This window comes from Neophocaena asiaeorientalis, unplaced genomic scaffold, assembly GCF_003031525.2.
Source record: "Neophocaena asiaeorientalis asiaeorientalis breed wild unplaced genomic scaffold, Neophocaena_asiaeorientalis_V1.1 scaffold418, whole genome shotgun sequence".
Classification (NCBI taxonomy): Eukaryota; Metazoa; Chordata; class Mammalia; order Artiodactyla; family Phocoenidae; genus Neophocaena; species Neophocaena asiaeorientalis.
Window position 1 is genome coordinate 666,528 of NW_020175731.1, and position 23,536 is coordinate 690,063.

The window sequence follows — 23,536 nt, forward strand, 5'->3', positions numbered from 1 at the left end:
CGTATTGCTCATAAAATAGCAATAGATACCCCCGTAATAGAAGCCCCTGTCAGTGTTGTTGGAATAAATGATAAGCTGTCACGTTTCATTCTTTGGAATGCCCTTTTCTGAAAGAAAAGTTATTTAATGTGTTCACAAATTCGTTCTGAAACATTACAAAATTTCCGTTGTGGTATTTATTTAAACATGTTTCTCTTTCTCGGCTGCAGACATTTCTTCCCCCTCACTACTAGGGATGTAAACTCCAAGCAGATGGATTCTTTAGAACAACTGGACCTGACACCGATTCAGTGTGTTTTTCAGTGCTGGAAAACACTTCCAAAACGAAGGATAACTAGATCATACTAAAAACTACTGCACTGCATTTAGCTTAGCTTTAGCCTAGAAGAAAATGACTAGTTAACATCCAAAAAGGTAAACGCTAGAGGACAGTCTAACTTAAAAAAAAAAACAAAAAAAGAGCGATTGGTGCGACGAGTTTTGAGCCTCGGCGCTAGCCGTCGCCCATCCTGCCGCGGAGCTGGCCGCGCCTGCGCGTTGAGTTCCGGAAGTTGGTGTTTCGGTCAGCGGGACAACGCGGCAGCGGCTCTTCAAAGCGAAGCCGGGAGTTTTCGCCACTCTTGTCGACGCCATGAGCCGCAGTTATAACGATGAACTGCAGTTCTTGGAAAAGGTCAATAAAAGCTGCTGGAGAATCAAGAAGGGCTTCGTGCCCAACATGCAGGTGAGGCGGGGGAGCAGGACCCGGTGTCCGGGCCTTCCCGGCTGGGGGCCCGCGGCGCGTCTCTACCCACCCGGCCCGGTCTCCTCCGAGCCCTCCCGACCTCTCGCGCGCCGGAGAGGCCCCCGCCCACAGCAAAGTTCCCATCCCCCAACTCCCACCCCACCCACTCCTCCCGCCTCCGGGGCTGCCCAGCCTATGCCGGCCCCACCTCACGGATGGAGAGGTCCCCGAACCGCGAGGACCAGCAAAGCGGACTGCGTCCAGGGAATCCCAGTAAATACGAAATTGGCCTTTGCAAAGCGTCTTCACACAGAAGTCTCATGAACGCACCGTGAGATGTGTTACGTCCCTGAGCCTTAGAGACATTAGTGGGCTTTTACTAGGTGGCACAGCCAGTCCGGGGTGCAGTTGCTGGGACTGAACTCCGCTTCTCTGAGTCATACCAGTCATTTACATAACGTTTACTGACCTGTGTTCGCTGAACCAAGTTTCTAGCATTCACTGCTCTGTGTTGGGTTTGTTGTTGTTTTTTTAATTGACACGCGCGGGGTTTTAATACAACGATCTTGCTTCTCGTGGCAACCTAGAAAGTTCACAGGGCAGGTTTTTTCTTTTTAATATGCACTTTTTAGTAGGGCTTTGAGCGTGAGTCGGTTAAACGGCTTCCTTTACTACTCACCCAGTAGAAGCTCAGCTAAGACGTGATGTCCAGTTCACTTATTTTTCCTCTGACAGGATGACGTATTCCCGATGGAGACTTGGGAGCCCGATACCAGAGAATTTGAAAGCCAGGTCTCTGTATCTCTTGGGCTTCCTTGTCATTTGTGCTTATGGTCTTCCATTAAAGTGAAGAAGAAGGCATTTGTGAGGTTTTGGTGCATATGTTGTTAGACGGCTTTTGAAATCCCTTTAGGTGCCTTGCAAGTGTATTGAAGGTTTGTGATCCTGCGTCTTGGTAAAAGTTCCTGATAGCCGCGCCACCCTTTTACTCAATATTAAAACTTATTGAGCGCCCCCTATGAGCAAAGCACTTAGCTAGACGCTTAGCTAGACGCAAACCTCCCTTTTGCTCTGTTTTTTCCTTTGACTAGTTTCTTTTTATGGAACCCAGTTCCCTGCATGAAGTAGAAAATAAAAAGCGTATGACCATCCTAAGAGGATTGTAACACACACTGTTATGTTCCGTCAGCAATTCTGGCGTAACTTTTGATGTACACACTCCTGCTTATTCAGCTGGGGGACAAGTCTGATTTTTGCTAGGCAGTTCCAGTTTAACCATTTGAAGAACACTTTACTACCACCCCTCCCTTGGGAAGGGAGAGTTGAAATCTTGATATATTGCTCTTAAAAAGCTACTGACCTGTATGGTAGGCTTGTGTTGTATTCCCAGTCTCAGGAGAGTAGTGAACTTCACACTTACAATTCCCTCTCTCTCTTGCTTAATCTCCATTCCTCCTGTAAGAACCGTGTGCTGCACTAAAAATTCCTCTTTGTTCCTTAAAAATACTTCTCTCCCATCTTTACGTCATCTTTCCATTCAGCTCCTAAATGTGTTGCTGCTGCTCCAGTAATGTCTCTTGTCTTTAAAGAGCCAGCTCAGTGTTCACAAAAAATTAACAAACTGTGAAGCGCACCCCCACCCCGGCTACCGCCTCCCTAGACTGTTGAGCCCCTTCTTCATCAGATTCTTCCGTAGTACTCTGTGCTTCTATTACAGCACCTGCCTCGTTGCACTCTACATTTTCTAGTCTGAGCTTCACGCTAGACTAGAAGTTCCACAACATCACGATCTTGCATATTCTCTGTATCTCCCCTACTGCACAGTACAGTGCCTGGCACATAATGAGTCCTCAGCAAGTGTTTGGTGAACTAATAAATGTGGCCCTTTGGAAAATTGAGACATTTTCCATAACTGGTATTGTTATTCATGCGGTGGTAAGGTGCAGAAGTCATCTTTCTGATAAATAAATTTCCTTGTCCAGATGATTGTTAAATCTTTGGTTCTTCAATGCTAGGCAGATCCTTCATAATATTTGATCTCTGATTAAAATGTTCTGTCCTTTGGTGTTACATAATCATGTCTTCCATTGCCCTTTGTGTGCCTCTATTGTCAAGCTTTTTTATCCCCTTAAAATTACATAGATGGTAAAACTAACCACACAGCTATATAGCTACCTGTTAAAATTTTTTTACTCACTGTTTACCTAAGTACAGATGTGTAAATCAGAATAGGACACAGTAAAGTGTAGTGTGCTGTTGTCTTAGACCTAGAAAAAGTACACTTAGGTCAGATGACTGCATTTTTATGTTTAGATCTGAGTTTTTGATTCATTTATTTTTTTCAAAACCTACTGATATTTTAGAAGCACAAGAATACTGAGACCTTTGGCCTTAGAGCATTGTTGGAAGACGTTTCTTTATCACACACACACACAAAATATTTTACCTGTTGAACTTTTAAATGTGGCCTATGAGAGTAGGAGAATAAACAAAATGATTTGTGAACATTGTAAAATACACTTTTAAGATATAAAGATGGGAACATCTTGTAAGAAGTTTTCTGCTTGTTTAAGGTAGCGTGAAAGTGTTTTACAAAGAGTAAAGCAAAATAAATATTGCCTACAGTGTTTGTATTCTATCCTGTACTTATATACATCAGGTCCATGTGCTCAGACATAATTCTTCCTTTTCTTTGGTACCAGGTTGAAGGAGTTTTCTATGTGAATGATGCTCTGGAAAAATTAATGTTTGAAGAATTAAGGAATGCCTGTCGAGGTGGTGGTAAGTAAATTAGAGTTTGACATGTGTCAGTACAAGTAGTGTCTCCCTTGTGGCCTGAAAAATGGTAACTCAAATAATTATAATTTAAAAATACAAAAGTGTTGTCAAGGAATGATCAAGACTTCAAATGAGACGAGAACCCGTTACTTATTCATGATCACATTGTTAGCCACCTGGCCTTGTAGAAAGCACTTGGAGCTGGATGGACCTGATTGGTTTTGCACCTAACCTCGGACAGTAATAACAAGAGCTACCATTTATTGTGCACTTACTATGTGCCAGGCACTTTACATAGGTTATCTCATGTAATTCTTAAAGTAACTCTAAGAGGATATCTCCATTTTACAGATGTTTAAGTCAAGGCTGAGTGAAGTTAAGTCATTTTAATTTGTCCAAGGTTGCACAGTCTCTCAGTGACAGAATCAGAATTCAGATCCAGGAGTGTCTGATTACAAAGTCAGTGCACTGATTAGCCTCATTGAACTTCAGTTTTCTCATCTGTAAAAGAGAGTTTATAACACCTATCTTGCAAGACTACAGGGAGGTTTAGAGATAAATGTATAAAACTGTAATATAATGTTCTAGTGGTGATGGTAGAATAGAAATCTAGTTTTAACCCTTTTATTTTTTTAGTCAACAAACCTAAAATAAATAAGTCTCATCCTGCCCCCCACCAGGGTGTGCTGACTTGGCTGAAATGACACACAGCCAGTGACAGAGCTGAGATTAGAACTCCAGATCCCCTGACTCTCCATCCAGTGTTTTCCCAACTCTTCCAAATTGCTCTTCTTTGTCACTTAGAATACAACCAGTACTTTTTTTTGATATATATTATGAACAGTTAAAAGAACCCTTTTTTTATACTGACAACATAAGGTATAATGATTATGTTTTACATCTCCCTGTACAGTATTTGCAAGCAGTCCTCCATAGTATGCACAGAATACTGACAGCATGTTTGTAATTATTCTGGTTGCCCTCACTACCTTCCTGTGCATGTGCTGCCTTCTTTTCCACTTCATCTCAGATACCCTTTTATGCTTTGCTGTTTTAGCAGTCCTAACCACTACCCCTTCATTAACGCAATCTAGAAAAGTGTGAATACACTTCAGCTAAAAATCAAATATGTCCTCTTTTCTAATATTGACATTTTGTTTTCAGGTGTTGGTGGCTTCCTGCCAGCCATGAAACAAATTGGCAATGTGGCCGCCCTGCCTGGGATTGTTCATGTGAGTCTATGTTTACAGTTTTAATCACTCATATATTTTTTTAGCCTGAAAGTTTGTTGAATGGATGAATGGCCATGCCTAACTGATAGTGGTGTCATTTAGACGGTGACCTTCAAACATCTAGAAATAACCATGGAATTTAAAGAAATAACTGAGTCTGGGTAACATCTCAGTTTCTGGTTGCCTTTAGCCAGAATCTATAAGTGTTTGAGAACCTTTGAAGTAGATTTTGTTTTCTTGTTGTACACATTATTCTTATATCAGTTTGCCACCAGTGAAAGTTTCACGGTGGCCTCATTTAAGAGGTTGATTGGAGAAAGACTGGCAAGAATTGTAAGGGTTAGGACTGAGGGGAGGGACAAAGGGCAATATAGCTGTTGTGGATATGATTGGAAAAGGAGGGTGGTGGCGATGGTGGGGATAGAACTGGATGGTACAAGTGGGGCCCTCACCCGAGTCTACATTCAGATTCCACCATTAGAGCTAGATGTTAAATCCATTCAACAGACATTTTTTGAGGTCTTTATGCCAGTTTCTCTGCTGGGCACTTGGGAGGAGAAGTGAAAAGACATGGCTCGTGCATTTAAGGAACTCGTAAGTGTCCAGGTGTCTGCATGTATTCCTACCATGTTTTGACCTCCATTCTTCCTGGGTCAGTATCCTTTTCTAGGCCCCAGATGTAGAAATTGTACAGTTTTCATACCATCAAATGGATTACATTTGTCTCTGATTGCTTAAACACTGAGGACCTGTGTAAATCAGGTATTTTCCTCCTGTCATTTTCAGCCTGACATGACCACAATATGTCAATCATCTTTAAAATGTAATAATGCGTTAAAGTTAGTATGTGGTCCTCCTGTATCATGTAGTACTAAGGTTTTTCCTCTTTTCAATTTTCTTAATTAATGTCAGACTTTGTAAAAAAGTTTTTCCTGCTATATTTGGCTTTATGATTAGGAATTTTTTACACCTAATTTCCACCAATAGAGAAGATTTCATGAAAACAGAATCTTGATTTAGGGAAGGCTTCAGCCCCCCAGCCTATTTGAGAGTTAGTGTCAGGTCTATCAGGCAGCCAGAGTGCCAGTGAGAAAACTGTATTTTATTTTCTAATTCTCTTTCAGCGATCCATTGGGCTTCCTGATGTCCATTCAGGTTATGGGTTTGCTATTGGGAATATGGCAGCTTTTGATATGAATGACCCTGAAGCAGTGGTATCCCCAGGTAAGGTCACTGTGCATGTCTGCTGTCAGGTGTGTAGCTTCTCTCAGAATCGTAGCCTTTCTAAAATAGAGCACGGCTGCACTTGGTGTGTGAATGTCAGCCTCATCATATTCTGTCATTTCTTTTCCCCATTTACTGAGAGAATTAATTGTGGACACTCAGAGGCTATTAAAATACCAAGTAAAGCATATATTTATTTAAAGTTATTTGGGCTCCTACTGTGTGCCAGGCACTATTCAGACATGGCCTACAAAAGAAACTGAAATACTTCCCTGGCAAATTATACATCTTCTTTGTGTCCCAGTTATCTCTTAGGCAAATTGTAGTTAATAATGTTATTTACTACATAGCATTATTGTGAGGATTAAATTCATTAAGCTTTGTTAAAATACTTAGAACAATGCAGGACACATAGGAAGTACTTGATGAGTTTTTACTCTCATTAGCATCATTATTAGTCACTTGTATACTTCTTTTCTGCTGTGGTGTGCTTTCACTGAAAATGTTTCACACTTGAAGTAATATCTTTGCGTTCAGAGGCTGATGAAAAGATGAAAGGTTGAATTGTGTCTTGAGAGTTCTGCCTCCGGCAGCAGTGGACAAGGTCATTTCAGGCAATCCTTTGCCGAGAACAACGAGAAAAGCTGCGTGAAAATTTTAAAACAGAGCCAAAAATGCATCTGTTGAAACCATAAAAATCTACAGAGGTAGTAAGAATTTGTGAGGCTAAGATCCAGAGGAAAAGTGCAGATACGTGAGCCCAACATTTAGCACTATTTTTCTCTTGAGGAAATGGCAGATTTCAATCAGTAAGGACACATGATTTGAACAATCCTGTTACAAACTTGACACCTTGATCTCTCATATACATGTGTGGTTGTGCATGCATCCACATTACAGTACATCCAAGAACTGTGGAGTACACATTCTTTTCAAGTGCACACAGAATGTTTACCAAAATTGACCATATACTGAGCCGTAAAGCATGTCTCAAGTTTCAAAGCATTGAAATCGTATATCAGCAGTTCTCAAACTTTGGGCTCAAGACCCCTTTACGTTCTTAAAATTATTGAGGGTTGATCTCGAAGGCTTTTATCAATGTTTACCTTACTGGAAATTAAAACTGAGAAAGTTTAGAAACAGTAATACACAAGGACATGTCTCATTACCCCTCAGAGCAAGCATGTTATCTACATGTCATGTAGCCTTTGGAAAACTTCACTGTACAGTAGAGAGAATATGTTTAAAAGGCTAATAATGTCTTAGTATTGTTATACAATTAATCCTAAAGGCCTGAAAGAATTCTTGGGTCACACCTAAGAACCACTGATATAGAGGATACTATCCTACCACAGCAGAATTAAGTTAGAAATCACTAATAACAATACAAACCTGGGGGAAAAAAAAAACTATGTTTATGAGTTAAGCAATGCATTTAAATAACCCATGGGTCAAAAACAAAAAATCGTAATGGAAACTACAGAATAATTTTAACTGATGTTAATTTAAAAAATACCTGTCTAAAAATTGTGGGTTACTGTTAACGCCATACTTGGATAGAAGTATATAGCCTTCAGTGCACAAATTAGAAAAGAAGAAAGGCTGCAGTGTCAATGGTCTAAGCATCCATCTCAAAAAGTTAGAAAAAGAACAACTGATTAAACCCAGAAAATGTAGATAGGTGGAAATAATTGAGCAAGATTAATGAAACAATATACAGTGGTAAGGATCAACAAAGCCAAAAGTTGGTTCTTTGAAAAGACAATAGAATTCATAAACCCCTGACAAGAGTGATCAAGAAAAAAAGAGAAGCATGTAATTCAAATTTTAATCTCTAGTCTAGATGTTACTTGTTCATTACTGCCTCCTTGACCCACAAAGTACCTTTAGTATGTATTTACTTTAAATTTTGTTGTCCTCAGACTTGACCCACAGAGAACCACTTTGTTGACTCCTTTAAAACATAGCTATTTTTAAAAGAGTGGCTGTCTTTTAAACCCTTTATTAATAGTGGGAAACCACAGGTAACAAAGCCTAACTACCTGGTTTTGCTAATATTTGACTAACTTTTCTCTATTTTGTAGGTGGCGTCGGATTTGACATCAACTGTGGTGTCCGCTTGCTAAGAACCAATTTAGACGAAAGTGATGTCCAGCCTGTGAAGGAGCAACTTGCCCAAGCTATGTTCGACCACATTCCTGTTGGGGTGGGGTCGAAAGGCGTCATTCCAATGAATGCCAAGTAAGAACGAAAGCTGCCAGTAAAGGGAGTGAGAGATAATAATCACACGACCCTCACGTTCATTTCCAGTGTAGGACACTTAGGAGATGGGGATTGTTCAGTCACTGTTGAAGAAGTGGTAATGAATTGTTTTTTTAAGCATGAGGTCTGTAACGTTCATTAGAGACATTAGTCAATTCATGTTCATCATGACAGCCTTTGACATATGGTAGAATTCATAATAGAATAATATCCACTGATGATTACTGAGCACTTCCTATGTGCAGAGCACTGTGCTGTAGTGTAGGTGTGTATCATTTTGTGTAGATAATAACCCTAATATCATTCCTAGTTCACAAGAAAGGAAACTGAAGTTTAAAGAGATAATAGTAAATAAGCTAGTAAGTAAAGTCAGGATTCAAACCAAGGATCCTTTGGCTTCAGAGGCTGTATTCTGAACCCCACTGTCCTTTGTCAGTGAACCTGTATTGACAACCTTCCTTTTTGGATGATAGCACTGAGTGTGTTCTTCACCTAAGATGTTGTGTATTTCCAAAGTAGAAAATTCAATGTACAGCTACAGCACAGTGGCCTTTTACATGGCCGTTGAGGTACTGTCATAGCTCGTGTAAAGCTGTGCACCTTACACTTTGCAGAAAGGTGTGCTTCATAAGTATGTATCATTAATATCTTCTGTTTATCTAAAAGTTCATGTGAATTTTGCATTCTATTCAAATATATGTACAGACATTAATATTAAAATGTCTTTAGCTATTATCTGTTATACAACACCCCTTTACCAAAAAACAAAACAAAAAAACTTGGAGTAAAATTGATACATTTGGAAGATGCTTATTCTATGACTTTATGTGGTCCCTGAATGCAGTCCCACTTTGAAAAGCATACCTGGAACATCTAAATAAATTCCAAGCATCTTTACAAATATTTTAGGTAGGAATTTTGTCCTAATAAGTAATGTTTGAAATGGGCTGTTGTGGGGAGGGCCTATTGATCACTGTAATCTCTCCGGATGGTATTTTGTAAGAGGGCTGGACCTTACGTGAAGATCAGAGCTTTTTCCTTCTAAGGGTTTAACGTTGTGTGCCTCAGCTTCAAAGTGCGGGTGCAGTAAAGCGATGTAGTACTTCTGTGAAGGTGGGAATAGACCTTAAAACTTAACCTGTGCTGGGCTTCCCTGGTGGCGCAGGGGTTGAGAGTCCACCTGCTGATGCAGGGGACACGGGTTCGTGCCCTGGTCCGGGAAGATCCCACATGCCGCGGAGCGGCTGGGCCCGTGAGCCATGGCCACTGAGCCTGCGCATCCGGAGCCTGTGCTCCACAACGGTGAGAGGCCCGCATACCGCAAAAAAAAAAAAAAAAAATTTAACCTGTGTTGCCTGAGGACATTGAGATAGCTTTGTTTGTTAGTTGTAATTTTTCATAAGTTACTATGAAAAGTTAGTGTAGCTGTAGTAAAGTTGGTGGCAGATAATGATATTTGATTATGGTTATAAATTTTCTGTGGCTGCTTAATCACTGCCTCATAGAATTCAGGATCAGAGAGATAAATAAGATTTGAAAAGTATGAGGGGCTGTGTAAATATCAAGAACATTGGCATTTATAGTTTTAATATTCAATTATTTATGTAACCGCTTTTCCTCAAAAAACTAGAGTTGCTGAGAGCATGAACTACATCTAGCACGATGCCTGACACACAGGCAATAGTCAATACAGTTCTTTCTTTTGCCCTTTGAGATGTGGTCATCTTTAGATTTTGATCTGCCTTGGCTGTGAAATGACCTGCACCTTGTTACTCACTCAGAGACTTGGAGGAGGCCTTGGAGATGGGTGTGGACTGGTCCCTAAGGGAAGGCTATGCCTGGGCTGAAGACAAGGAGCACTGCGAGGAGTACGGAAGGATGCTGCAAGCCGACCCCAGTAAGGTCTCTGCCAGGGCCAAAAAGAGAGGCCTTCCCCAGGTAGCGCTCACTTTGCAGGGGAAATGTTCATTTTTTTCATATTTTGTTTTTGTTGGGAGGAAGAAAAAAATCTGTCTTCCATGTAGTAAATATACCCCAGCTTTTTTCACATCAAAAGGAACACAGATTCGTTTATGCTTCATTGTTAATCTTTTAAAAAGCTATCAGGAGCTTGTAGATATTCATAAAATAAAACAAGATATCATGAATTAGAAGTGGATGGGAGGAAAATGGGATATGATTATAAGGCTTAAAATGTATACCAGGGCTTCCCTGGTGGCGCAGTGGTTGAGAGTCCGCCTGCCAATGCAGGGGGCACGGGTTCGTGCCCCATTTCGGGAAGATCCCACATGCCGCGGAGCAGCTGGGCCCGTGAGCCATGGCCACTGAGCCTGCACGTCCAGAGCCTGTGATCCGCCGCAGGAGAGGCCACAACAGTGAGAGGCCTGCGTACCGCAAAAAAAAAAAAAAATGTATACCAAAATTGCATATGTACAAACTTGGACAATCTACAGATTTGGCTGAAAGTTTTCTAGCATCCAAGATGACAGCAGATACCTTGTCGGTTCATGGTGTCCATGAAATAAAAATATACCAGATGTTTGAAATTTACAGCAAATTGTGATGGCTTTGCCACTAATTCACTGTGACCTTGGGCAAGTCTCTTTTGCCTGTCTGGGTCTCATTTTCTCATCCAAAAATTGAGATAGTTAAAACTAGGCAGTCTCTAAGACTGTTCCAACACTGCCATTCTTTGGGTCTGTAAAGCATCTGTTAGCTCCAGTTATGGGATATATTCTTCCAGTGATGGATAGTGGTAGGTGTCAGTGAACTCACAGATATTTCAAAAATCATTTGAACTTGGACTTTGTGTGAGTCAACATTCACCAGAGTTCACCCCAAAATTTGACCCTTCTCTCCGTGATGTTTAAATTGTCCTGTGAGCTATTTGGTGGTTTGAGTTTTCGTTTATGATGCTTTTAATGTGCTGTGCCTCAAGCAAATAATGATATAATAAACGCAGGAACTGGTCTACATTATTTTAGTTGTGTGGAATATTACTTTAAGTGAATGAAGCGTTTCTAAGCTTAGAAGTTTTTTTGTTAACGCTATATGTGTGGTTATCTTTTTATTTTTATTGGGTTTTTTTACCTATTTGCTTTGCAAATGGATTTTTTCAAACCTGAATAGCAGCTATTTTATCAGACATTCTCACATTTGCAGTTGGGGACTCTGGGAGCAGGCAACCACTATGCAGAAATCCAGGTTGTGGATGAGATTTTCAATGAGTATGCTGCTAAGAAAATGGGCATCGACCATAAGGGACAGGTGTGTGTGATGATCCACAGTGGAAGCAGAGGCTTGGGCCACCAAGTAGCCACAGGTATTTTCTGGACCAAATTTTTGGCTTGGTGCTAAAATGTACATTTTGTGGGGAACCATATAGAGACTAAAGGGAGAAAGTGCTGGAACTGTACCGTGCGGGTTTTTACCCTGGTTTTCCTAACTAGCAGAAATTAACTGCACTGGGCCTTAACTTACTTGTCCGAAAAAAATGGGAATAATAATTATTTCATATGGTGTTGTCAAAGGCTCCAGTTACCATATTTACTCTTACAGGTTACTATTACTGTCTGACCAAGAAAGAGCAGTAAAGACTTCAAATTGTAGAGTTTATGATATATGCAGGAATATGTCTTAGACACCTACCTGTATGGCAAGATTAAGTGTTATAGTGGATTCAGAGATGAAATAGCAAGGGCTCCGCCCTCAAATTGTCTCATGAGAGAGATGTCATGTTCATTAAGAAGAAAAAGTAAAGACAGAAGGTATAGTAATTGATAAGATACTGTGGAAGAGACAAAATAAAGTGTTCAGGGAAAAGATTTTAGAGATGACTTCATGGACACATAACATGTGCGGTTTGAACAATCACACGCAGAACATTCATGACCAAAAGACAGTGTGAACAAAAGCAGGAGGCAGGGAAATAATAGAAAGGTCACTTTGGACCGTTTGTATGATGAGTGAAAGGATTTATGAATATAGGAAAAGTTATATAGACACATGGGAATTACTGTAAACTCTAAATTGCAATTATGGTTCGTCCTTGTATGTACATTTAATTCTATGGGAATCTAAAAATTTGTGCCAGCCTGGCCTGTTAGAATATTTTGTCTAGCAAATATATGGAGCATTGACTAGTATTTCTGAACTTTCTGCTGAGTTCTGCTTTACACTTTATCATGGATTTGATTTGCATGCAGAAGGTCTAGCAACTTATCTCCAGTTCTTTTAAGTTAAGTCACTAAAAATTATTTTTAAAAACCGTGATGGCAATAAAACGTATTTTATTACTTCTCATTCATGCACATGCCAGGAAGGGAGTAAGTAACTCAGACCACCTTGCATTCCCCTTGCAAGTCCGCGAGGGCAGGTGTTCTCTTTGGAGCCTGCATATATTGTGTCACATAGCTCTGACAGAAGATTCTCAGTAAATATATCTTGACCAATAAATAGATGAGCTCAGAAACACTTTAAAGGGAAAATGGTATTTTACTTGTTTCTTTGTAGAATGGTTTTGAATCTAGCCCACCTTTCTGCAATAAATCTGAATTATAAAGGGAAAGCTGGCTGGTTTGGACTTGTTGCGCTCTCTCCTTTCAGATGCACTGGTAGCTATGGAAAAAGCCATGAAGAGAGACAAGATTATAGTCAATGACCGTCAGTTGGCTTGTGCTCGAATCGCTTCCGCAGAGGGTCAGGACTACCTGAAGGGAATGGCAGCGGCTGGGAACTATGCCTGGGTCAACCGCTCTTCCATGACCTTCTTAACCCGTCAGGTACAGTTGAGGTTGCTTGTCTGTTCCCAGTTATACATGATGAAGTTAAGTAATTTAAAACATAGTGTATTCAAATCTAAGCCTGTAGGATTTGGTTTTGGAAATGTATGTAATAGATATTCAAAATATTGGTGAAGTGTCCAAGCTTTCGGTGTGTCCTTAAGCTAACTCAGCAGGGTATCAGGAGAGGGGAGAAGAGAAGCCAGAATTATTCCTAGAATTTGCCTTGAGCAGCGGAGAGGGTAGAAGTGCCGTTCACTGAGATTCAGAAGGCTGAAGAAGAAGCACCTCCGATGGGTTTGGTCAAGACTAGTTGGAGTTTATGGAGTGGAGTTTGCTCTGTGGTCTAAAGACAGTTTTTGTCCTTTACATGAAGGTTAATAATTCTGCTATTTTTGAACTCAAATCCCTCACTCCCTTCTAACAGACCTTCCAGAATCAATAAGATAAGTTCTGAAGAGCTGGTTCTGCCACTTTTAACATAAGCTTTTTTTCTCTTAGGCTTTTGCCAAGGTCTTCAACACAACCCCTGATGACTTGGACCTACATGTGATCTATGATGTTTCTCACAATATTGCCAAAGTAGAACAGCATGTGGTGGATGGAAAGGAACGGACTCTGTTAGTACACAGGAAGGGATCCACCCGAGCTTTCCCTCCTCACCATCCCCTTATTGCGGTTGATTACCAAGTACGTACTGAGCCATTTGTGGTTTTAAGCAGTGGGGGCATGATTTAGACAGTTCTAAATACGTAAGAATTTAAACAGGAAAGCAGCAATTGTGAAAAGAAAACAGTCTGTCATCCATGAGAACAGTGATTTCCAGTCTTCTCTGAAGCATGACTCCCCCCATCATCTGTGCTTGCAGTGTGCTGTAGTGCTGCATGGAGAATATTCTACTGCATTAAGATGCACTAAGATTATCTTTTTAAGGCCTTTGAATGATTAGAAGACAGGATTAAGATTAAACTCAGTCTGTTTCATTCCTCTTATCCTTTTGGTGTCTGGCTGTGATAGAGTTAGAAAGACCCTTAACCTACCATTTCACAGATGAGGAAACAAGCCTGAGAGGGAAGATGCCTTGCTCGGGATGGTTCTTCCTAAAAACACTTCACTACAAATTTGAGTTTTGCTTTGCTCTTACCTTCAGGCTGTCTTCTGCTGCCTTCCTGGTCCTCACATTTTTCCTTCCATCCTCTTCCCTTCCCTCTCAACTATGAAACAATCAGAATAATATCTTAATATAGTTGTGAGCGCAGTGCATTTAAAGGGCCTGGTTTCTCCACAGTCCTCCAATGCAAGGGGAAATTTAAATCTCAGACATAGGAAGCTCCTGCTTTTCTAAATTTTAACATGTTTGATTTTTGTGCTTCCTCAGCTCACTGGACAACCTGTGCTCATTGGCGGCACCATGGGAACCTGTAGCTATGTTCTCACTGGCACTGAGCAGGGCATGACCGAGACCTTTGGAACAACTTGTCATGGAGCGGTGAGTTATGAAAACAGAAAATTACTTAGAAATGTTCTCTTCAGTGTAGTCATTGTTTTGCATTTTGACAGGTAAATGTACTTGGTTGAGCATTAACAAAGTTGAGGTTTGGGTTTGTCTTGTCTTCTACCTGAATTTTTCCCCGTAATATATACTGTCTAGTGAACTAACTGAGGTCACCAAGTATCTCGACCTTAGTGGGGTCATTGTACGGCCAGGGACTGTTCCTCAACTCTGTGAGTCCACAAAATCCAGATTGAGAAATTATCACACTACCGTAACTGATAAAACTTTACCTGATGCAAATTTACATCAAAATGTATCTCAATGATTCACAGACCTAGCCATTAGCATAATTTGTTCCTTACTGGGTGGGTCCACTCGAGATTTGGAGGATGTGCCCCATTTTGCAAATCAGGACCCATGTGTAGACTGCACACCTATTTCAATATATTGCCTCTTCTAAGCCAGGGGTTGGTAAACTTTCTATAAAGCACCAGACAGTAAATATTTTAGGCTTTGGGGGCCATAAGATCTCTGTAGCAGCTATTCTATTGTGCCATTTTAGTAGAAAAGCAGCCATAGACAATACATAAACAAATAGGCATTGCTGTGTACTAATAAAACTGTATTTACAAAAACGGGTAATAGGCCAGATTTGGCCCACAAACCAGTTATCCAGCTGCTCTTCTAAGCCATCAAAGTTCTTAGCTGGTGATGGAGTGGAAAATAGAAACTGTCTATGATACCTTCTCAGTAGGACAGACCCTCTCGTATATATTAACCCTACTTTTTTTCCTCTGATCCTTTCTCGTTTTCAGTTGCCTCCCAACTCCTAACTTTAACCCAGTGATCAAAACCATCTCCCCACACACATTAGCAGTGTCTCAGGGCATTTTCTGTTGTCGCAGTGGGGGAGGGGAATTGTGCTATTGGCATCTAGTGGGTAGAGGGCAAGGATGCCGCTAAACATCTTATAACGTATGGGACAGTCCCCACAACAGTTACCTCACCCAAGATGTCAGTAAGTGCTAAGGTGGAGAAACTGTTTTAAACCACAAAGAGCACAAAGTTTTTGTGATGATAGACATACTGATTACAATTTTAAATTAACATATTTATATGTAATTGATAATTAGTAGTGATTAGATACACAAAACTAAGTCTTTAAATACTAAATGCTTTGTAGATGTAAATTTGTCTTCCAAAAGGATGAGTCTTAAAACAAAAAGCACATTACAGTGTTGATTAAATAGAAAAAGACTCTCTTATTTCTTCTTTTAGTTTAAAAAGAAGTCAGGGAAAAGGCATATGATCCTAAGGGTTTAAATAATTGCTGGGATTGAACATAAATTGGAGCTCAGAATTTATAAATGAAGTTCATTCCTTTCCCAATCTAGGGCCGTGCACTGTCCCGAGCAAAGTCAAGGCGTAATTTAGATTTCCAGGACGTCCTAGACAAATTGGCAGACATGGGAATTGCAATCCGTGTTGCCTCACCCAAGCTGGTTATGGAAGAGGTAAGTGAAATTTTGATAAGTATTCAGCATAAAACTGTTTATAATTTATGCCAGTACCCGGAGACAGCAATTTTTAGTATTGCTAATAGAAATGGTTTTTTAAAAAATAACCTCAGTTACAGTCTATCATTGTCTTCTCTTTTGTTTGGAGGTTAATTACGAGCTGGGTCCACAAGAATGATTTTTACCATTCATGTATAGTCTTTGTCTGCATATTACAAGCTTTAAGTTTAGTTTGAGCTGACTCATCTTAACCTTTCTTTTGCACAACTGTATACTTAACAGTTAAATTTGAAAGCAAATTTGAAAAGGTGGGGGGGAAATGTTTGAGAAAATGGGTTTTTTTGATTCATAAGGGAGCAAAGATTTTGTTTAAATTACATGTATGTATATGTACACATATGTACATATTTAAATTAGAAGCAACATAACTTCCTTTTAAAAGTTTAAGAGAAAAGAAAAATTGTCATCCAGAAATTCTGTGCCATGACATAACTATTACCTCCTTTTTTTAAGATGCTTATTGCCATTTTTTCCCTAAATGCTTTTTTTAAACTGGTTATAAAATAGTTTACAAACGTTTTATAGTCCTTTTTAAAATTTAACACATTATTATAATATTGTTTACGTCATTTTTAACAACTGAGAAATATTCTGCTAGCTAAGTACTGTAAGTTTCTGCCCATAGTGGATATTCAAGTAGTTTCCACATCTTTGCTACTCTAAATTAAGTTGTACTATGTGTCTTCATGCCTGAATCTTTCCTCCAGATGTTTTAATAATTAGAGTGAAATCTCAAAAGCAGAATTACTGCGTTAAAGAGTATGACAAAACTTTATTTTTTGTTTGTTTGTTTTTTTGGGTTTTTTTTTGTGGTACGCGGGCCTCTCACTGCTGTGGCCTCTCCTGTTGCAGAGCACAGGCTCCGGACGCGCAGGCTCAGCGGCCATGGCTCACGGGCCCAGCCGCTCCGCGGCACGTGGGTTCTTCCCGGACCGGGGCATGAACCCGCATCCCCTGCATCAGCAGGCGGACTCTCAACCACTGCGCCACCAGGGAAGCCCCAAAGCTTTATTTTTTAACAACTTAATTTTTCACCTGATTTTAATTAAGAGGTTTTAGAAAATACCAAGAAGAAAACATCTCGAATTCCACCAACCAGAGATAACCACTATTAACATTTGGTATACTTTTTAGTTGCACATTTTACATATGATTTTTTTCACTCATCCAGCTAATACTTATTAAACATCTGCTATAGTTAGGAACTGTTCTAGGTGCTAGGGATATTGCAGTGAACAAAACAAACATAAATCCTTTCCTGTGAAACTTACCAAATAGTAAAATGTATAGTGTGTAGAATGATGGTAAGTGCTACAAAGTAAAAATGGGAAGGGGGATAGGGAGAGACTGGGAGTGGGTGCAGTTTTAGATAGGGTGTAGTGAGGTGGTATTTGAGTGAAGACCTGAGAGGGGTAAGGGAACAGGCTATGTGGGTATCTAGGGGTAAGCTTTCCAGGCAGGGAGGATGGCAAGTGCAGAAACTCTGAGGCCAGATCACACTTGGAGGTTCAAGAAATGGTGTGGAGGCCAGCGTGACTGGAGCGAGCAAGAGGGAGAGGAGGTTAGAGAGGTAGGGGCACCAGATCGTGTGGGGTCCTTGTTTTTTCCTTTACAAGTGGATTTTTGCTCTTCCTCTGAGTGAGATGAGGGGAAGACTTGGGAGAATTTTGAGCAGAAGAATAACATGATCTAACTGATGTGTTTGCATGCTGTTGAGAAGAATCTAGAAGAGAAATCGAAGATGGAGGAAAGAGTGGGGAATTACTAGAGAAGTGTCCTTGAGTAGATGAAAGGAGATGGGATCTGGTGGGGTTGGTCTTTGCTAGGAGCTTAGGTAATTCATCCTTAATAAAAGGAGAGAAGGTACAGATGCTGGTAGTCAGGGAAGATATGGTAAGAGAGTTTATGGAGATTCTGTTCTGGTTGTTTCTGTTTTTTTCAGTGTAATAGGAAGTAGGGCCAGCAACTGAGAGTGAGGATGCAGGAGAAGGTATAAAATCATCATCTAAGAAAGTGATTGGCCTAGTGAAATTTTGGGTGATTGCCAGGACAGCGTCAAGGGCCCACTTGAGCTTAAATTCAGTGGTTGGGTGTTTTTCAGCTACATCCAACTGTATAGGTTCAGGCATGAAATAGATGTTGAGTTTCCTTTAACCAGGGTTGCAAGTACAGCACAGTAAAGGAGAAGCAAGGTTGTTGAAGGGTGTTGCAAAGGGATTGTGGGTCTCGTGGGGTTAAAGGATTGTTGGAGGTGGAAACCTAGGCTGTCTGGGGTGCTGGGAGCTGAGACTGTGGAGGAGTTGTAATCATTGGTAATGACGAGTTCTTGGGGATGACTCTGGGAGAGAATGGCAGAGGTAAGCATTGAAGGAGAGGGAATCAAGAAACTAGGAAGCCAAGTTACTGAAAGAATCCTCTTCCTGGATATTGAAATCGTTCTGAATTATAGCAGGAGAGGGTGAGGGTGACCCAGGAGCTACAAAACTTCAAGTAACAATGGGGATCAGACTCTAGCAGATGATTGCAGCAACAAGAGTAGTGGGTGGTATAAATGGTGACTGCAACATTCAAAACTGGGAGAAAGGAGGGAGAATGGTCTGAAAGGAACCATGAAGAGCAAGGACACCTGTCCCACCTCTGAACCTAATGGCATGACCCAGTTTGGGAGAGAAAACAGCTACCACTTCAGAAAGTTGGAAGCAGAAGTAATATCCTCAGCGGAGGTCCATGTTTCAGCAAGAACAAGAAAGTGAAGGGAATGTTTAAAGAAGAAAGGAAGAAGTTCTTTGCCTTTGACTCAATGGAAGGAGTTCAGAGGCCACAGTGGAAATGTTTCAGAAACTGGAAGGGAATAGGAGATGGGCTAGAAAGGGGTGTGTACAGAGCCCCCACGGGAATCAGTCTGAGAGGCCTAAGCTTGCTGTGTTGACATGAATGGAGATAAAGGGTGTGTGTGGTGAGATTTGTTCTAATGGTGGCAAGACAGAAGGAAGGGGGGAGGTCTTACTAGAAACTCACAGAAATAAATTATATGTGTATGTATGTATACCCATGTATGCATGCACATATGTAGTATTAGTTATATATATGAATGTAATAACCCTTCCTTATTGTTAATGTTATACATGGTCATTCCAGGAATTTTGACAACTGTAGAAATATCTAATAAAAGAAAATCAAAACTGCCAATAACTCCACCATCCAAAGACAGTTACCACTAATAGGATGATTTGGTACATTTCCTTCCATTTGGGTATTAGTGTATATGCTTTATTCAGTTACATTTACTGCTTTTCCTACTTATGCAAGTGATACATGTTCTTTGGGGAAATTTAGAGAAATACAGAAAAAATATAAAACAAGATGAGAGTGTTATCATACTACTCCCTTACCAACACTGAGCTTAATCTTTTTTTAAACCTTTGCCTATTTGATAGGCAAAAAAAGAAAAAACAAAACCAACTCAGTGCTGTTTGAATGTGCATTTTTTAAATTACAAGTGAACATTAATGCTTTTAAAGATTCCATTTTAAGTAGACTTTTCCTCCCCTGCAGGCACCTGAGTCTTATAAGAATGTGACTGATGTGGTGAACACCTGCCATGATGCCGGAATCAGCAAGAAGGCCATTAAACTGACACCGATTGCTGTTATCAAAGGATAGAACCCTGACCGCAGCCACTGGACACCACTGACCCTCACTGAAGTGGACGTGGACTGAAATGCTCTTCAGACATCAGACATCAGACTCAAGACCTGACAGGTTCCAGGGTGTGCAGGTGTAGCTGCCTGTTCCAGAATGGCTGGTGGGGAGGCTCCTGATTCAGGAGCCAATGTTGTAAACTTTCCTTCTGGGAGGAGTCACAATGCCTCCATTTGGAAAGGGATGTATATGCTTCCTCCCTGATTATCCCACAGGTTTTTAGGAAAGTCTGTTAGGGGGTGGGGGTAAGTCAAGAAACTGCCTTACTCAGTCATACAAGTCTTTAGTCATCAGAATGAAGTTCTTTACACCAACCTTTGTTTCCAGCCTGAGAGGTGTCATGAAGAACATTGTATTAAATAGGAAGGTTTGGGAATGTTTCTTTTTGCCCTCCGTTTGTCAGTTTATCCATTTAGCCACTCATATACCCCCTTCCCCTGCACTGAGCAAAACCCTAAATACCATTCTTACTTGGAGCATATAAAAGGGTCATAGCAAGATGTTAGATGGGTAATGAGACACGTTATGGAGGAGTTATGTGTGGAGGCGTAGGGATAGGGACCCAAAAGAGAAAGTAATTCATCATAGACTTGCTGCCTTTGTCATTCTAACTGTAAGGCGGACTTCTGACTTCCGTGTGTATCTCTAATTAGGCCTAGTCTGGCAGACTTTTCTTGAATAATAACTTGCATGGCAGCAGCAGAGAACCCTCAGATAATACAGATATCTTCACATTTATGATTGAATTATTATAGAAACATCAAAAGGCCGCAGCTGTGATGTTAATGGTTACTCTGTGTTGACAGGTTGGCTAGTCCTTGTGCCACCTAATCAGATTAGGTGTTGTATATGCTGTGGCACCCAAAGATGTCAATGTTATAGGTCACTAAGGCCATAGTTGAGTCTAAATAGCCAGTAAAATAGAAGAATCTAATAAAGTTGTAATACGTTGTTTATATTTTGTGCTGAATGTTTTATGGCTTAGGATAATTAGTATTTTTTCTTGGTTCACTTTGGACAGTGTTTCTGTTTTCTGATTTTCTCCTTGGTTGCTTTCAGAGATGCACCCTAAAAGGTATCCTTTTCTAACACTTATCTCTCAACATATAATAAAACCCCCCATTGGAGTGTCTTCTAAATGCTGTTTGGAAGGCTAGAGAAAAGCAGACTTCCTCTGAAAAATGTATGATATGAATAGCATGTCTTGACTCTGAGCACTCGGTAACTTTAATGGTTTTGATGGTAGAGTTTGAAAGTTATCAGTAAGTTAGTAATCGTAATGCGATAATTATGCATTAGTTATGCCTCCAGATTGGACCAGCAACTGTTGTGCACAGATGACTTAAGGATGTAGGTTACCTGTGAACGCTGGAGGGCATTTAAAGACGAGAAACAGGCTTCTGGCAAGTGCTAGATTCTCTAGAGATGAGGCAACACTGAGTGTCTGAGTGGACGTCCTCTAACTGGGCTTTCCCAATGATGTTGTTTGAAACTGATTCATAGCAAAGTCCTCTCCCAAAACTAACTGATGTCAGTGCAAGAAATGCTGCAGGTCGTCTTAAATACATAGGTTGTGTTTTATTGGATGCTTTGAAAGTCACTCTTTGGGAAGGGAAGAGGGGAGCAGGTGAGGAGGAGAAATAGAGAAGGATGGTTTGTGCCATGGCATTTCTGTATTACAAGCTTTTCTTATATGTAGCATTTCTACCAACCTTGACCCTATTAATGGCCTTGGAAAGTAATGGTTACTATTTTGAGTTCAAAAAGAAAACTACAAACATTGTTTTCCTTGTTGTAAAGATGTTATTTTCCCATTTGAGGCAAAAAGCCACTTAAAAGTGAATGTTCAAATGAAGCTGATGTAACGGGCTGTTTTTACTGCCCTGAGCAAAAGAACCCCATGCCTGGGCACATGGACGCAGCTGGGAAAGCCCTTTGATAAGGCACTGTCTGGTTTTCTCAGGCATGAAGATGAGTCTTATCACTATGCACATATTGGTCCCTTTTTCAGGCCTCTAAAGTCAGTAGGTTTATCATTAATATTTCAAAAGCACTGCCGTTCACACATTGATGATGGGCTGTATCATTCCTGTCATCAGCATATGGTTGGGAAAACCAGTTCATGAGATATAAACAAAATATGAACATTCACTAGTTTTCTAATTTTGTGAATATTTTGTGGAGCAACAAGGAACTGAAGATTCAGGAACTGAAGGGGTTTTTTTTAGGTTTTCCTATTTTGTTTGCGTAACACTGCTTTTTTCCCCTCATGTTCATTTTAAAGTTTCTTTCTCCTATTTCTGAAAATTGCCTTTAAGCATCACCTATATTGCTGGAGTGTTTGCAACTCTCTGTGCCTGCTATTCCAATACACAACTAACATAGCCTCTCTGTCCGTACTTCTCACCTATGTCCTTATTGTTACATCTGCTCCATTGCTTGACTATGTGGGATTTTCATGTTGTCCAGAGAGCATGATTTGGGTCCATCTGGATCAGTTGAGTTCGAAGATGCTGTTAATTATTAATCAAGCACCTTGGAGTATGCAAAGTTGTTATGATAGATTCTGATCTTTAAAAGATCTTGCTTTAGGGCTTCCCTGGTGGCACAGTGGTTGAGAGTCCGCCTGCCGATGCAGGGGACACGGGTTCGTGCCCCGGTCTGGGAAGATCCCACATGCCGCGGAGCGGCTGGGCCCGTGAGCCATGGCTGCTGAGCCTGCACGTCCGGAGCCTGTGCTCTGCAACAGGAGAGACCACAACGGTGAGAGGCCTGCATACCACACAAAAAAAAAAAAAAAAAAAGATCTTGCTTTAAAACTAATATCTGAAACACCAGTGATCCGAAGAGAAGGGAACATGTCATAGAGAACTGAGTAGTGATTGAAGTTGTACCTTGCGGACAGACATGTTGTAAATGAACAAAGTACCAAGCATATAGTAGGTGCTTAACACATTAAAAATCATCATTCCTGGGGTGAGGGGTCAGAGAAAAAAAAAAATCACCATTCCTGCTTTGCAGTTTACCCAACATTTTTACATATGGTTTTAGTCCTTAATAAATGAGGGAGGACTGACAGGCAGGGTCGACGCCCCTACTCAGCCTTGAAGCAGTTACAGAAGACTGACCATTGCCCCTTGCTTCCCATTAGAATGTGGGAGTAAAATCTCTGAGCGGGGGATGAAACAGGAGGGGAGGGGTCAGGACACAACCTTTAAAAGAATGACATAGCCATAGGACATGACAAAAACTGGTTAGAACCAACTAGATCCAAGATGGCGAAAGATTCAACTTCCAGTGGACCTTTGAGCCTCATTATATGCTCATTGTAATACATTAGCATATGCTAAATGACATGACACCCACAGGTGTCATGACAGTTCCTAAGCTGACCATCAAAGGTCAAAAAGTGAGTGGTGGCCCAATTTCTGGAAATCTCCACCCCTTCTCCAAAATAGTTGGAATAATCCTCCCACTCATTAGCCTATGAAATTACCCAGCCCATAAAAACTAACAACCCCGTATTCCAGGGCCTCTAGCCTTTTGAGATGGACTGCATTCTGTATGTGGAATGTGTATCTCTCTAAAAAGTTCACTTCTTATCTAAAAGGAAGGAGGGAGGATTGTGTGAGCCATTCACTGGAATTTAATGAAGTTGGCAAGATAGGTATTATCGCATCATTACAAATTAGAACGAAGCCTCAAAGATCAAGCAGCTTGGGGACCTCCCTGGTGGTGCAGTGGTTAAGAATCCGCCTGCC

The 23,536-nt window shown here is 40.6% G+C and overlaps 1 protein-coding gene across 1 annotated transcript; it reads left to right on the forward strand.

Annotated features, from left to right (window-relative positions):
* The first annotated feature begins 525 nt into the window (after nucleotides 1–525).
* Nucleotides 526–21,557, forward strand: RTCB (RNA 2',3'-cyclic phosphate and 5'-OH ligase). The gene is made up of 12 exons (XM_024732178.1): nucleotides 526–724; nucleotides 3,427–3,505; nucleotides 4,667–4,734; nucleotides 5,859–5,958; nucleotides 8,043–8,199; nucleotides 10,002–10,158; nucleotides 11,383–11,542; nucleotides 12,826–13,001; nucleotides 13,503–13,691; nucleotides 14,380–14,490; nucleotides 15,891–16,010; nucleotides 19,629–21,557. The coding sequence occupies exons 1-12, from the start codon at nucleotides 632–634 to the stop codon at nucleotides 19,734–19,736; spliced, it is 1,518 nt and encodes a 505-aa protein (XP_024587946.1). The 5' UTR covers nucleotides 526–631; the 3' UTR covers nucleotides 19,737–21,557.
* Nucleotides 21,558–23,536: the final 1,979 nt, after the last annotated feature.